Here is a 17,610-nt window from a genome sequence, read left to right as displayed (position 1 = left end):
GATAGCATTGAACGATTCATTTTGAACGAAAACACAAGGTTTAGCTGATATGCAGGAATGAGTAACTAAATTAGTCCTTATAAAAAATTACCTCATATGTGCGCTATAACCCTCAAAAACCTTAGGGCAGCATGCTAAACAATCAACCTCACATTAGACCTTAGAGCCATTAACTTGCCTAAGTTGAGACTATTCTTTGGTTATCAATCATCGCATATCCCTCCTTCAAGAAAGCTCGTTTCCCCTTTCTTCTTGCTTCTTCCACCAGCGGCCACAGCTTGCTATGAGCCTCACGATCCTCTTTTGAGAAATCTTCTTTAAACCGTATGTGCAGTTCCTTGCACACTTTGGCATCCTGCGATCTCCTCCATACATCATCTCGCATGGTTCTCATGGCAAACTGGATGATGACTGATCTTGCTATGTTGTTAGACGTAGCAGCATTCCCTTTTTTACCCATGCAATGCACTGTATCCACCACATCCCGCAATCATTCAAAAGAAATAGGTACCACTCTCGTTAGAATGCCAATGACCGTCTCTCTTACGTCTTCTCCATCTTTCTCTGGCAGACCGGTCAAACTCAGGTTCCATCTTCTCTTGTATTGGGCTTGATCCTCCAATGCATGCCTCATGGATTGGTTTGTTTCTGCAAAGCATGTATTTCATTTGCGCTTTGATAATTTCCCTTTTGTTTTCTTTAGCTGCAGCTGTGTTGTCTTCGATGCGTTTTTCAAATGTTTTTAAAAATTCAGTTTGTTCTTCCATCTTTTTAGTCAAGGCTTGGACAGCATGAAGAATCGCTGCTCTGGTGTTTTCTTCTAATTCATTTTGCTTCTTTTTTTTGGGATGTGGGCTTTTAATTGGTGTGTGGTCGAGGTTGACTTTCTGTTGTTTTCGAAGATTGATCCACCTCTATTTCTTAGATATCACAGTTATCACACTCCTCATGTAGCCCTGCCAGAACATAGCTTTGGTCACTCATGCTAGCAGTAATTTTAGCAGATCTCTCCGACGATAATAATAGCATTTCAAAGTAAAATTCATGGCATGGAGCTTATCGGTAGTCAGCTTAAGAGTTCCGTTTTTACTTCAGTCTTTGTATTTAAGGAGTTACAGCACGACAATGTCACATTTCAAGGACTATATAAACTTTTACTAAGATAGCCTGCAAAAAGTCTGCCACTCACTCCGCCATCTTAGCTCCTCAGGTCAGATCGGTTGTCGGGCTCATGGACATTATAAAGGGTAGACGCCGCATTGGCTGCTGGGCCGCGAGAAATGCGGCTGCCATCTTGGACCGGTCATCGTTGTGCTTCTATCACAGGGCAGAGTGAAGGTTTGATTTTATATTCTTGTTTATTTTTATATTTTATCTTTCTATAATAAAGTTGCTTTGTTCTTTGTTATTTTCTCTGTTCGGTAAAGTGTCGTTTAGCACTGTGTAAAGCGTTATATAAATAATATAAATAAATAATATTATTGTGATTAGTAGTATCATAATAAGGTGCTGAGAGCTGCAGAGAGCTCAATACAGTCCCTCTTTAGGGCTTTTAGCTGGAAAACAAGTTGTACATGTGTAAATATGGTTTGGGGCAAGTCATGTTCGTGTGTTAATTTGACAATTTGCATTTTATTCTCTCTCTCCTTTATACAGCCTTTCTCTCTCTGTCCTGATATAAAATATATTGATATGTTGTGTGATTATAATATATTATTTTCTGATATATAACTTTTTTATATTTATGTATGAATGATATTGATACTCTATATATGATTCGTATATATTATACTTTTCTCTGATGTATAATTTGATCTATTATATATATATATATATATATATATATATATATATATATATATATATATATATATACAACCCCTGGCAAAAATTATGGAATCACCGGCCTCGGAGGATGTTCATTCAGTTGTTTAATTTTGTAGAAAAAAGCAGATCACAGACATGACACAAAACTAAAGTCATTTCAAATGGCAACTTTCTGGCTTTAAGAAACACTATAAGAAATCAGGAAAAAAAAATTGTGGCAGTCAGTAACGGTTACTTTTTTAGACCAAGCAGATGGAAAAAAATATGGAATCACTCAATTCTGAGGAAAAAATTATGGAATCATGAAAAACAAAAGAACGCTCCAACACATCACTAGTATTTTGTTGCACCACCTCTGGCTTTTATAACAGCTTGCAGTCTCTGAGGCATGGACTTAATGAGTGACAAACAGTACTCTTCATCAATCTGGCTCAAGCTTTCTCTGATTGCTGTTGCCACATCAGCTTTGCAGGTTGGAGCCTTGTCATGGACCATTTTCTTCAACTTCCACCAAAGATTTTCAATTGGATTAAGATCCGGACTATTTGCAGGCCATGACATTGACCCTATGTGTCTTTTTGCAAGGAATGTTTTCTGTTGTGTGGGCCGCCAGAAGAGGAGGTACTGCTGACCCACCACCAGAGGGCGCCCTGCCTGAAGTGCGGGCTTCAGGCACGAGAGGGCGCTGCCGCCTCACAGGAACAGCCGAGGTGACAGCTGTCACTCATCAACTATGACAGCTGTCACCGATCATCTGCATCTCACCCTGGATAAAAGCAGGATGACACCTCCACCACATCGCCGAGATATCGACTTCTTTGAGAGGTAACTTTCTCTGCCTGTATTGATTGATTCCAAGAGCTATTGTGTTGCAGCTGTCTAACCAGAGGACCGGCGTGGGTCGCGATTGTTTCGTCCTACTTCCCGTCAGATAAGTGGTTAAACAGACGCTGCACGAGTGTGTGTTAGAGGTGGAGGTGGAATTCCCACGTTATTGTTACGGGGTGTATACACACCCACACTTGACTGTCTTTGTTCTCCGCCAGCAGCCCCAGATCCGACACGCTGAGACGGTGGCCACCTGGGGACTTCGGGACTTGGCAGCTCCAGTATCCTTCGGGTTCGGTGGCGGTGGAAATCGTGTGGGTTCCGGTTCATCTCCAGACAGGCGTCTCCTATCGTCTGAGGCCTGCCCACACGACACCTTCATTCATTGACTTGTATCTATTCTATAATCTGCTGTGTGTGGTTGTGACATTCACAACAGTAAAGTGTTCTAATTTAACTCCCTCTATTGTCCGTTCGTTTACGTCCCCTGTTGTGGGTCCGTGTCACTACACTTTCCCAACAGTTTTCACAGTTTTTGCTCTATGGCAAGATGCATTATCATCTTGAAAAATGATTTCATCATCCCCCAAACATCCTTTCAATTGATGGATAAGAAAAGTGTCCAAAATATCAACGTAAACTTGTGCATTTATTGATGATGTAATGACAGCCATCTCCCCAGTGCCTTTACCTGACATGCACGCCCCATATCATCAATGACTGTAGAAATTACATGTTCTCTTCAGGCAGTCATCTTTATAAATCTCATTGGAACGGCACCAAACAAAAGTTCCAGCATCATCACCTGCCCAATGCAGATTCGAGATTCATCACTGAATATGACTTTCATCCAGTCATCCACAGTCCATGATTGCTTTTCCTTAGCCCATTGTAACCTTGCTTTTCTGTTTAGGTGTTAATGATGGCTTTTGTTTCGCTTTTTCTGTATGTAAATTTCATTTCCTTTAGGCGGTTTCTTACAGTTCGGTCACAGACGTTGACTCCAGTTTCCTCCCATTCGTTCCTCGTTGTTTTGTTGTGCAATTTGATTTTTGAGACATATTGCTTTAAATTTTCTGTCTTGACGCTTTGATGTCTTCCTGGTCTACCAGTATGTTTGCCTTTAACAACCTTCCCATGTTTTTGTATTTGGTCCAGAGTTTAGACACAGCTGACTGTGAACAACCAACATCTTTTGCAACATTGCGTGATGATTTACCCTCTTTTAAGAGTTTGATAACCTCTCCTTTGTTTCAATTGACATCTCCGTTGTTGGAGCCATGATTCATGTTCAGTCCACATTGGTGCAAACAGCTCTCCAAGGTATGATCACTCCTTTTTAGATGCAGACTAACGAGCAGATCTGATTTGATGCAGGTGTTAGTTTTGGGGATGAAAATTTAACAATTTTTACAATTTATTTAAAAGTAACCGTTACTGACTGCCACAATTTTTTTTCTTTATTTCTTATACTGTTTCTTAAAGCCAGAAAGTTGCCATTTGAAATGACTTTAGTTTGTGTCATGTCTGTGATCTGCTTTTTTCTACAACAATTAAACAACTGAATGAACATCCTCCGGAGGCCGGTGATTCCATATTATTGCAGCATGATTTATATATTTTCATTTTCTCTGATATATAGCATCTCTTTCGTTATGTTTTTATATGGAAATATAATGTAGTCAGTATTTGGTATATATATATATATATATATATATTTTTTTTTATTTTTATTTATTTTTTTTATTTTATGTATAGCCTAATCGTATATTGTCGCTTCAAATTACTAATATAGTTGACTTTACTGCCACTGTCTGCTTCTCCATCATATTAGTGTGTATTTATGTATAATGTATGTGTTTACAGTGTTTGCAAAATACCCGTCTGCAATCTAGGCTATATCATAATATTCTATTTGTTGTAGGCTGCCTGCTCTGTCTGCTGCTGCTGCTTTTTCTCCTCTCTGCACAGGTGGCGCGCCTCAAGCTGATTGACACACCTGTTCCACATGCAATCAGCGCCTGTATTTCAGCCCCTTCTCTTCAGTCCATCATCACCAGAAACTCAGTTAATCCACACGGTAAGCTTTGGCCTCGCTACTTTTCCAGAAGTAGAATATTCTTCTAACTTTTTGGTGTTTCCACACACCTGTGGTCGAGCCCAGCTCAGGCTTGACATCCTCCTTGTTGCTGCCGCTCCTACACCAGCTTTTTCTGCAGCCTGAGCGTGGAGCTCTCGCTCTCAGCAATTACCAGCTATGTGTTTGACATTTTGCCTTCACTGAGCTCTGCAAGGAATATAGTACAAACTGACTGTGAACCTTTTCTAAGGACAAAATTTAAGAAGAACCGGAACAGAATCTGTCAGTCTGATTATCTGCATGATGCACTGAGTGTTTCTTTCTCTTTTTACTCTGTATGCACCACTCTGCTTTTAATCATTAGTGATTGATCTCTGCTCTCTTCCACAGCATGTCTTTTCCCTGATTCTCTCCCCTCAGCCCCAACCAGTCTTAGCAGAAGACTGCCCCTCCCTGAGCCTGGTTCTGCTGGAGGTTTCTTCCTGTTAAAAGGGAGTTTTTCCTTCCCACTGTCGCCAAGTGCTTGCTCACAGGGGGTCGTTTTGACCATTGGGGTTTTTCTGTAATTATTGTATGGCTTTTGCCTTACAATATAAAGCGCCTTGGGGCAACTGTTTGTTGTGATTTGGCGCTATATAAATAAAATTGACTTGATTTCTGCCATATAAAATTCTATTCATAAATAGTTTTTTGCCTAAGTGTTCAGTGTTTTTGAATTGACACCAAATTAAAACCGAGGAGCAAAAAATTGAAATAAATGTCCACACTTCCTGTGTGTGACGTCACTATTGGGCAGAAATTTCTGCCCCGGACTTATTTACAAAAAATAAATGAAAATAAAATATAAAGCAACCAAACACTGACAGATCAAATTTGTCTGTAAAAAAGAGCTTGTTTTGAAGCATTATTGGATTCAGTCAGTTGTTAGATATTGAGCTGGGGTCTCGTTTGGCCCTATTAGGCTACCGTAACCTCCTGACGCCCTCTGGGCTGATTTCCTGTATACTGTTCAGTTCAGTCTTCAGTAAACGAATAGCAACCATGCTCCATGTCTATCTCCTCATTATTGATTTAAACTGAAGGTCAGAACATAACAACTGGCGACGAGGATGCGTCTGATCTCACATGAAGACGTTTGAGAGTGTTCGTTTTTGTAAATAGACGTTTTGTTGCGCAGTAGATTAGTTCATTGCCTAATGAGCAGTGCATCGGGCGACAAAACCGCGGGAGGGTAGCATCGAAAGCTTACCTGGAAACAACACCGAACAGGAAAGTTCATCTGGAGGGCCAGACAACAGACAATCGGATGAGGACAGTGCAGGGAAAATCGTTCTGCAATCGCTGGTGTATTGGGGAACATTGACTGTTTGATGACACTGTGGAGCAATGGAGCACATATACAGAGCGTTTTGAATTCTTTCTCTTGCCAGCAGAATCAGCACGGAGAAAAAGGTAGCTACATTCATAACAGTAATGGGCGCAAAGACTTTCAATCTGTTCCGAGCACTGGCACAGCCCAAGAAGCCAGGACAGTTCACATATGACCAAATTGTTAAAACTCTAAGTGCACATTTCTCACCTAAGCCCTTAATGATTGCTGAACAGTTCAGATTTTAGAAACGTAATCAGGAGGAGGGGAAAACTGTGACTATGTTCACTGCTGCGCTCAGGAAGTTAACGGAGCACTGTGAATTTAAAGAGGACTCGCTTAATGATGCCATTCATGACCAGCTGGTCTGTGGACTGTGCAACGAGGCCACTCAGAGAAACTTCTGAGGACAAATTAACTCTGACCAAGCAATTGAAATAAGTATGTCAATGGAAATGGCTGCAAAGGAGGCACAACAGTTGAGTGCAGCCACGACTAAGGTGTTGAAGGTAGCTAGTACAGAGGACAGCTCGACAACGAGGCCATGTTATTGCTGTGGCCAACAAGGCCATCCAGCAGCAGAGTGCTGGTGTAAAGAATTGGAGTGCCATGCCTGTGGGAAAAAAAAGGTCACATTGAAAAGGCCTGTCGTAATAAGAAAAAGGGAACTCAGTCAATGCAGAAAAAACAGTAACAAACAAAAGAGAGCTGCTGCACATAAGGAAAACAGTGCATGTGACGGAAAAAGAAGCTAGTGCCAGTGAATCCACAGATGATGAGTTGCCCCTCACATTCTTTCGCTGGCTGGAGGGTCTGACAGCTATCTGGACGGCACCCTTGCTGGAGGGCAAACCAGTGCGGATGGAAATTGACACCTGGGCAGCAGTGTCACTTGTTTCAGAGACAGTGTATCAAGAATACTTACACCACTTGCCAATCCAACCAGCATGGGTGGTGCTGTAGACCTATACGGGGGATACAGTGGCTGTCAAGGGCTTGGTCAAGGTCAAAGTGGAGCTAAATGGACAATGTGTAAAGCTGCCCTTATACGTTGTTCGAGGCAATTACCTGTCCCTGCTCGGCCGATCATGGATGGATAAGTCAATCAACCAATCAATCAACTTTTTTCTTGTATAGCGCCAAATCACAACAAACAGTTGCCCCAAGGCGCTCAAAAGTGCGGATTGACTGGCCTACCGTCCGCATGTTGAGCCAAGGAGAGACAGCTCTAGAAGCTGTATTAAAGAAACACGGTGAACTCTTCACAGAAGGACTAGGGCACATGAAGGGTATCACTGCAAAGCTGACCCTGAAACCAGGGAGCAACCCCCGATTCATTAAAGCGCGGCCGGTCCCATACGCACTGCGACCAAAAGTTGAAAAGGAGCTGGACAGTCTGGTAAATAGTGGGGTGCTCAAACCGGTGCCTGTCAGTGACTGGGCTACCCCAATCGTGCCTGTCCTTAAGAAAAATGGAAGCCTATGAATTTGCAGCGATTTCAAAGTGACTGTTAACCCAGCCTTGCAAAATGAACATTACCCGCTGCCCCTCATCGATCACCGGTCTAGCAAACGGCAAACAATTCAGCAAAATTGACTTGAACCAGGCCTATCTGCAGATGTCAGTGGACCCCGAAGTCCAAAGAAACTACTGACAGTCAGCACGCATAAGGGCCTTTTTTGATACTACTGTTTGGCTTTGGAATTCACGTCAGCCCCCGCACTCTTTCAAAAGGCCATGGATCAGATCTGGCTGGGCTACCGGGAGTACAGTGCTACTTGGACAATATCCTCATCATGGGGAGGGACAACGCCGACCACCCTCCCACAACCTGGACAGGACACAACAGAGGCTGAGGCAATATGGACTGAAAGTTTGCAAGGAAAAATGTGAGTTTTTCCAGTCCTCCATCGAATACCTGGGCCATGGGATCGATGGCATGGGTCTACACAAGGCCCCCTCCAAGACCAAGGCCATCTTGGAAGCCCCAGCACCACAAACGTAAACCAGTTACGCTCATACCTGGGGCTCCTGAACTATTACGGCCAATTCATTCCAAATCTCTCCACTTTATTGAAACCGCTCCATGAATTACTGATGCAAGGAAGGAAATGGGAGTGGTCAGAGTCTTGCCAAATGAAGATTCCAAGAAGGCCCTTCTGAACTCTGATGTGCTGACCCATTTTGACCCGGCATTGCCACTTCAGTTAGCCTGTTACGCTTCCCCCTATGGGGTTGGCGCGGTCGTCTCACACATCATGCCGGACGGCACAGACAAATCTATTACTTTCACTTCGAAGACCCTCAACAAAGCTGAATGTAACTACACATAGATTGAGCGGGAGGCTCTGAGCATTGTGTTTGGAATTAGGAAATTCCATCAGTATCTGTTCGGAAGGAGATTCACGCTTCTGACCGACCATAAACCGCTAACAGCCTTACTGGGACCACACACGGGCATTCCACCGTTGGCCGCAAGCAGAATGCAGAGATGGGCCCTGCTGTTGTCAGGCCATAACTACGACATCAAGTACCGCCGATCTGAACTACATGGTAACACAGATGGCCTGTCCCACCTCCCGCTCCCTGTGGCGAGGCCAGTGACCCGACAAACTGACATCTTCTACTTCCAGCAAGTGGACGACACCCCTGTCACCGCAAAACAAGTGAGACATGCCACCTGGAACGATCCGGTGTTATCAGCCCTGATGGATGCCATCATAAAAGGTAGAAGAATTTTGGACTCACCTGACACCAAGCCATATTTGGTCAGACAACAGGAACTCTCTGTACAGTCAGGGTGTCTGCTGTGAGGCAGAAGGGTAATCATACCCCCTTCTCTGCAGAGCCCCATGCTGAAACAGCCCCACATTGGGCACTGTGGCATAGTGCGCATGAAGCTGGCCTGCAGCTACTTCTCGTGGCTGGAGTCAGACAAGCACATTGAGGAAAATGCGTCCATTGCACCACCTGCCAGACTGTGCGAAACGCACCACAACCAGCTGCAGTCCACCCATGGGAATGGCCAGCTGAGCCCTGGCAGCGCTACATATAGACTTTGCTGGACCATTCGAGGAGAGAATGTTCCTGGTGGTCATGGACGTGCCACAGCAAATGGCTGGACGTGGCCATCATGAGGTCTACAACTACCAGGAAAACCATCGAGAGACTGGAGGAAATGTTCAGCTGGTATGGAATACTGGGAACAGCTGGTGAGTGAACAATGGACCCCAGTTTGTGGCCGAAGAGATGGAGGCTTTCCTCAGAATGAATGGAATTCAACACATTAGGTCAGCACCTTACCACCCGTCCACCACCTGAGAGATTTGTGCAAACTTTAAAGCACAGTCTAAGGGCATCAGTGTCCCAAGGCTTACTTCACCAGTGACTCCACAGCTTCCTGCTGACTTACCGAAACATGCCACACAGCACCACCAAGGTGTCCCCCGCTGAACTCCTCCTGAAAAGAGCGCTGCGCACCAAACTGGACTGCATATGTCCTCCAGTGAGGAGCCAAATCATGCTGAGCAGTCAGCAAGAACAGAGTCGACGTAGGTCAGTCACGCCACAGTCTTTCCACGTAGGAGAGCCTGTATAGCTTGTAATTACCTAAGGGGTCCCAAGTGGGTGCCAGCGGAGGTAGTTGCCATCACCGGTCCGCTGTCATACCAAGTACACACCAGCAAGATGCAGTGTGGCGTTGTCATACTGACCATCTGTTGGCCAGCATAAGGCCCCCCCACGGAGCTGATGGGCTCTCCGCACTTGAATTGCAAGCCAGGCAGACACAGTGGAGGGCCTGGCTGCCTCCGAAAAACCTGCCGGCCACACTTCAGGAGAATGACACTACAGACCAGGTTCCCCAGGCTCCATCGACGGCGGAGGCCATTGCTGCCGCCGCCATCTCGTGACTTACCATCCTCGCCGGTACCCACTCTGCGAGCGGCGGCCTCCAGACCGCTTGGACTTGTAATCCTCGCTGAAGAAATGTCATATCCTTTTTGAATGCTAGGTTGTGTTATAGTTGTCTTCAGTGAACATTTGGGTTAGTCTTACAGAATAAGGGGGGGAGGAAATGTTAAGTATTGAGCTGGGGTCTCGTTATTAAGTTTGGCCCTATTAGGCTACTGTAACCTCCCGACGCTCTCTGGGCTGATTTCCTGTATACTGTTCAGTTCAGTCTTCAGTAAATTAACAGCAACCACACTCCATGTCTGTCTCCTCATTATTGATTTAAACTGAAGGTCAGAACATAACATCAATGATAAAAATTGTAATAAAATGTTTTTAACTCGTTTCTCCAATGAGTAATGTTTAGTTTTGTCTTGAAAAAACATGTGAATGTAATGTTCATCAAGGGAACATTAAAAACAAATAAATACAAGCAATATACAGATAAAACAATCAGCTTGGTCATTGTAACAATAATATGATGATAAAATTAATTTAGAAACACAGGCACTGTGCAAAAGAATTCTGTACACAGTCTCTTAAAATCAAGCAGAAGGCATTCAAAGAAATCAAACCAGACAGTTTCAAGTCAATTTATTTAATTCAATTTCAATATATTTCATTTATACAGCATGAAATCACAAGAGTTGCCTCAAGATGCTTCACACAAATAAGGTCTAACCCTTGCCCTGGGTTAGACCTTATTTGTGTGACCTTATCATGTGCCTCGAAGGGCCAAGACAGTGCAGGTTTTCCTTGCAACCAATCACTTCAGCAGGTGATTTCATTGATGATCAGGTGTTTATGTTCAGGGGAGAAGCTCATTAGCAAACCCACCTGTTAAGGTGATTGGTTTCAAGGAAAACCTGCACTGTCTTGACCCTCGTTGCCCACCCGTGGTCTAACCTTACTTCATTTCAGAGTGGAGGACATTCCAATCAGAGGGAGCAGAAAAACTGAAAGCTTTGTTTTCCTTGTGTTTAGTGGGAACACGAGGTACATGAAAACACAACATATCATTCGAGGGCAAAACATAACGGCTTTCAGATCTCCAAAGTAAACTTGATAAATAAATTGAAACCAGCCCAATAAGAGCCTTGTAAACCATAGTCATCCAATGCGTATTTTGCCTTACATTCAAAGCGGGGATGCCTGTTTTGGCATACAACTCACAGTGGTAGGTGAGGCGGCTACAACCAGTAATGAATTTCAAAGCACAATGATACAGCAGGGTCAAGGACTGTAGAGAACTGGTTGAAGCTGTCAGGGACGGAGGTGGCGAGGCACAGCGGGCGGATGGACACAAATGCATGACTCAGATGTGGGTTAAGGAAAAGGCTTTATCCAAAAAACAGGCTCAGGTCGATACACAGGGTCACAAGCAGGCAGACGGCAGTACAGACAGTGTTGAGGTGGCGGCGTGGTCAGTGACAAGCAGAGTTCCAGAACGAGCAAACAGGTGTATCAGAGAAGGCAAAAACGTAGTCAAAAAACAAGCAGGGTTCAGGCACAGAGAAGCAGGTTAACAGGCTCAGGCAGAAACATGGTCAAGGACAAGCAGATGGTCGAGAACGTTAAAAAACACAGACTATGACAGGATACAGGTGGCTTGGAACGAGGGCAGAATGCACAACGAACTAACAGTGAGCTGTTGAAGACAAGGGGTTTAAAGCAGAGGATAATCAGGGCGTGATGAGATGCAGGTGCAGGAAAGAAGGCGTGGCCTGAGTGAGACGAGTGGAGTGACAGGTGGGCGTTGTCAGACAAAAGCAGGAAAAAGAGGAATATGACAGTGACAGAACAAATGTTAAACAATTAGGAAATAATGATACCTAGAATACAAATGTGGTAACAGAATAAACAAAGGCAGGAACAGAACAGAAAATTAAAGGCTGGATCTAAACTAGATGAGAACTCAACATGTGGCAAGAGTGTACAGAAAACCATGATTTACAAATGTGCTCAAGACAGTGACTGAATAACCAGAAAGTAAAGGATGAAGACTAAACTAGAACAGAACTCAAGTGGCTGAAGAGTAACAGATAATCCTCAAAACTTAATGTGATAACACAGTATGACTAAATAAAAAGCAGAGACTAAACTAGAACAGAACTTAACGTGGCTGAAGTGTAACAGATCATAAAACCAAGACCAAAGTGGAAGAAACAGAAAATAAACATTCAGGGTTAGACAGAAGGACAAAGAGAGGGAAACAGACACAGACTGGGGGACCAAAACCAGATTCGGGGCAGGTCCAGGGCTTAAAACCTGACAGAAGCACACATATACACAACATCACTGTAGTACAGTGCAGGCAAGAAGGTAGCAGTTATCAGGAGTTTCTGACCCTCAATTTGGAGATCAAGTGTCAATAGTTAATCCCAAATACTTGTAACTGCTGACTAGCTCGAGAGTTTTACCACAAGCAATTTTAATTATAGTGGCGCAGATAAGTATGACTTTTGGCCAGAATTGTTCACTTGGTCATACAAACATCAGATTTGGCATAAATGTTCTTCATAAATCAGTGTTTGAGAAAAAAGTGTGGCCACTTGAAAATCCAATATGGTGGCCAGGGTAAATGAAGAATTACACAGGGGTCAAAATTTAAAAATGCTCCAATCATATTGAAAAGTATAACACATTATTTGTGTGATCATAACTATTCCAAAAAGGTATAGTTTGGACTATCTATGATTGAATGTTATGGAGTTATGAGGTAAAAACAGCAAAAATGGTGACAATGGTCGGTTTCAGTTTGTACAGGGGTCAAAAGTTAAAGCTGCTCCAATGTTTGTAAAATGTGATGCAAATTATTGGTTGAGTTAATAGGGGTTTAAAAAGGAATAGTTTGCACCATGTGTCACGTTGTCACGTTACAGGGTAACATACGTCATATGCCATAGAATCCAATGGATGTCAACATTGTTTGACATTTACTCTGCAAACCAAGCATTCAACACAGTCAAAGCTATTCCATTTATTAATCTATTAGTAAGTCCCTTCGGCTGCTCCCTTGTTTGCACTTGGGGTCGCCACAGCAAATCCAAGGTGGATCTGCATGTTGAATTGGCACAAGTTTTACGCCGGATGCCCTTCCTGACGCAACTCCACATTACATGGAGAAATGTGGCAGGGGTGGATTTGAACCCGGAACCTTCTGAACTGAAACCAAGCGCATTAAACCACTTGGCCACCACCCCTGCTCCCATTTATTAATCTATTAGTTCAACCAATATTTGCACCACTTTCTACCAAAATTGGAGCAGCTTTAACTTTTGACTCCTGTGCAAACTGAAACTGACCTTTCTTACCATTCTTGCTGTTTTTACCCCATAACTCCATAACATTCAGTCATAGATAGTCCAAAATATACCTTTTTGGAATCTTTGTGATCAGAAACATCACATAATTTGGTATAGGTGGAGCATTTTTAAATTTTGACCCTGTGTCATTCTTCATTGACCCCTACCTGGCTGTCATATTGGATTTTCACGTGGCCAGCACTTTTTTATCAAACACTGATTTATGAAGAACCTTCATGCCAAATCTGGTGCTTGTATCGCCATGTGAAGGATTGTTTCAGTTGGAAAGAGGTGACTTTGAAAAAACCCCCCATTATTTTGGGTTTTTCTGCATTCAAGACCAGTTTGAATTTCTCCAGACGGCACTGCAGTACTTCAAAAGCGGACTGCAAAAATTCAATTGCCTGTGTCACTGAGTTTGAACAACAATAGATTACACTGTCATCTGCATAAAGATGATAGTAGGCGTTTGATAGGTTTGCGCACAGATCAGTCATGTCATGGGATATGTCATGGGATAAAAAAGCTTTTCAACCTACCATCCCTGATTCTCAAGACCAGGCACCTAAGTGGCTCTACTCTACTCTTCTTTTTTACTCTTCCTTTTTAGTATACTAGCATAGTTCCACCTTAGAATTGGAATATAATATATGGGTGATTCTTTAACTACGGGCACTATTGGCCTTGTAAATGTAATTTCCACCACACCATTGCCTTACAATATAAAGCGCCTTGGGGCAACTGTTTGTTGTGATTTGGCGCTATATACATGTGCTCTGATGTCACTGTTTATCTCCATAGAAACTACCCAAACAATCTTTCATACAAACTGTTTAGGGACATTACAGTGTTGTGGTGGAAATTACGGCAATAGTGTGGGACAACTACATTTTGTTTAAAAAAAAATCACAACAGTTGTATGACATTGAATACCCCAATTATGTTTTGATTATTTTACTGATATTTTATTCAGAGATATTTTAAAACATTAGAAAAAACGTTTCTTTACCATTCATTTTTATCATTGAAGATCAAAAGTCTGGGTGTGGGACAAGCACAAAACTGCAATATTTGCATATAATGATGCTGAAAAAAGGTGAAAAAGTCATCATAGACTACTAGAACAAATTTCTTAACACACTTTCATTATAAAGATAACTATAAAAGTGTGAAATTTCCCCTTTTTTTCTGTTTTTCATACAGTATGAGCAAAGGACATAAGTGCCCGTAGTCTAAGATCACCCATATAAGATATACCTTTCATGTAAATCATGAACAAATAGGTCCTAAAACTCAACCTTGAGGAACACCTTTTGTGACCTCAGGAAGGTGGCATTAACAGAACTGTGTCATCCTTGCCAAATAATCAGTAAACCAAGAGACAGCATGGGTGGAGAAACCATGTTTGTAAAGAGTTTAGAACAAGAGACTGTGATCCACAGATCGAGAAACAGTGGAACACAAAACGTTTTAGAATCCAATGCCTCAAACACATCATTTAAAACTTTTAGAATAGCAGTAACAGTGCTATGTTATAAAACCAAAATATTGCTTCAGTTCAATTTATCTCATTTATATAGTTCCAAATCACAACAAAGTTGAATCAAGGCACTTCACACAAGTAAGGTATAACCTTACCAACCCCTAGAGCAAGCGCACAGGTGACAGTGGTAAGGAAAAACTACCATGCTGGTGCACAGGATGGGAGGCTTGCAGTAGAAGACACCCACTTCCTGCTCTGGATGGAGCCACACCTCAGACAGAAAGAAAGAACAGAATCAGACATCAGAAAGACAACAAATAAAGTATAATTTGTCAGCATTAAGCAACAAGAAAAACAGAAGAAATACTAAGGTGATCATCGGCCACTAGCCCTAAACTTTATGAAAAGACCCTGACTTTAGATAAAATTGAGGCTGTGGCCCGCTCAATTTACTAAAAGAATTCATTTAAAAGGGTAAAAAGCATAATAACATAAAGTGGTATGTAAAAGTCTTGGCACCCCTGATGATTTCCATGATTTTCCTTTATAAATCATTGGTTGTTTTGATCAGCAATTTCAGTTAAATATATCATATAGCAGATAAACACACTGATATTTGAGAAGTGAAATGAAGCTTGTAGTATTTACAGAAAGTGTGTAATATTATTTAAACAAAATTAGATTAGATTAAATTAACAAAAAAAAATTCATTGAATACAACACAACATAGAAACATACATTTTCTCATAGGGACTATACATTTTCATACAATAAATGTGATACAGAGGGAAAGTAAAATAAGAATTACAAAACAAAAAGATGGCAAAAAAAAAAATAAAAATACAAGGACTGGAGTTTTACAGATCACAAAGAACACAATGTTATACACACTCATCTTCAACTGCTTAGTCCAGTCAAGGGTCGTGGGGGGCTGGAGCCTATCCCAGCAGTCATAGAGCGCGAGGTGGGGTACACCCAGGACAGGACGCCAGTCTGTCGCAGGACCACAAACAAACTGTTGTGTGGGCCGCTGAAGAGGAGGTACTGCTGGCCCACCACCACCAGATGGCGCCCTGCTTGGAGTGCGGGCTTCAAGCACGAGAGGGCGCTGGAGCCACTGGGAGTGACAGCTGTCACTCATCATCAGCACCAGCTGTCACTCATTCAACTCATCACCATCACCATAAAGGCCGGACTGCAACTCCACCTCCTCGCCGAGAAATCAGCTACCTTGGAGGTAATTTTCTCTGCTAAACCGAAAACACTGACTAATAGTCTGAACTTCTTTGCAGCCGTTTTCCTGTGGGTGTTGCCTTATCTGTGGGATTGGCGTTTGGTGTGATCAGCGACGGCTTCGCTTCACACCCCAATCAGATAAGTGGTTAGACAGGAGCTGCACGAGTGTGTGACTGGAGGTGGAGGTGCTCCCTCCCAAAAGAACACAGACTGTGGGATTACTGAGTGTGCGTACTCACACTCACCTGTACTGTTTCTGTTCTCTGCCAGCAGTACCAGGTCTGACAGCTGGAGACGGTGACCACCTGGGGACCCAGGACTTGGCGGCTCCGGTGTTCTTCAGATCCGTTGGCGGTGAGGGCCGTGTGGGATCCGGCTCGGTTCTGGACGGGCGTCTCCTATCCTCAAGCCTGCCCACACGTCACCCAACGTAATTGACTGTAGTTCCAAACTGGTTGTTGTCTGTATTCCGTTGTGCACAATTTACAACATTAAATTGTTACTGTTTGGCTTATCCATTGCCCGTTCTTTTACGCCCCCTGTTGTGGGTCCGTGTTCCTACACTTTCACAACAGGATTTCTCGGCCAGCGTCATGGATCCCGAGGGGCGTCAACCATCGCTTGAACAGCCAATGGAAGAGCGAGGTGCACAGGCGCCAGCAGGAGGCGTGTTAGGTGAGCTGCAGCACATCTTAACTGCTTTTACTGTTCGGTTGGACTTAGTTACCGAGCAGAGCGTTGTTCTCAATCGAAGGATGGAGGCTCTCACCGCCCAGGTGGAAGCGCATGCTCAGGGCGCTGCTGCAGCACCTCCTCCTGCTGACCGAATGCCAGAAACAGACATTCCACTGGTCGTTCAACGAACCCCCCCACCTTCCCCTGAAGCATACATAAGCCCTCCGGAGCCGTACGGAGGCTGTGTGGAGACGTGCGCGGACTTCTTGATGCAGTGCTCGCTAGTCTTTTCACAGCGACCCGTCATGTACGCGTCAGACGCTAGCCGGGTGGCTTACGTTATAATGTTTGCTTCGAGGAGAGGCACGCGCCTGGGCTACTGCGCTCTGGGAGCAGAATTCACGGCTCCTAATGATTTACACTGAGTGTGTGAGGGAGTTCCGACAGGTGTTCGACCACCCTCATAGAGGTGAGACCGCTTCAAGCGTGCTGCTGTCGATAAGACAGAAGTGTCAGAGCGCAGCGAAGTATGCAGTCGACTTCCGCATCGCGGCAGCGCGAGCTGGCTGGAATGCTGTTGCGCTCCGTGCCGCCTTTGTAAACGGACTGTCTCTGGTCCTTAAGGAGCACCTGGTGGCGAAGGACGAGCCGCGGGATTTAGACGGGCTTATCGACCTGGTTATACGGTTAGACAACCGATTAACAGAACACCGACGGGAGCGAGACGAAGGGCGTGGTCAGGCACAAGCCGTCCCTCTTCCTCCCGGGTCCAAAAGGGAGCCGCCTTCCCCACGCTCCACAGCCAGGGCACTCCACGTGACGACAGCTCCCCCTGCTGACGTTGCTATGGAAACG

The 17,610-nt window shown here is 43.8% G+C and overlaps 1 protein-coding gene across 1 annotated transcript in view; it reads left to right on the top strand.

The window, feature by feature from the left end:
- The first annotated feature begins 9,523 nt into the window (after positions 1-9,523).
- The window catches only part of LOC117529129 (thyrotropin receptor-like), a 57,428-nt gene continuing 49,341 nt past the window's right edge, over positions 9,524-17,610 (top strand). The window contains exon 1 of the mRNA XM_034191831.1: positions 9,524-9,685. Within this exon, the coding sequence (XP_034047722.1) occupies positions 9,524-9,685 (162 nt within the window). The remainder of the gene's footprint in view (positions 9,686-17,610) is intronic.

This window comes from Thalassophryne amazonica, chromosome 17 (assembly GCF_902500255.1).
Source record: "Thalassophryne amazonica chromosome 17, fThaAma1.1, whole genome shotgun sequence".
NCBI classification, from domain to species: domain Eukaryota; kingdom Metazoa; phylum Chordata; class Actinopteri; order Batrachoidiformes; family Batrachoididae; genus Thalassophryne; species Thalassophryne amazonica.
Note: the sequence above shows the minus strand (reverse complement) of the source record. Positions and strands in the feature narration are given on the sequence as shown.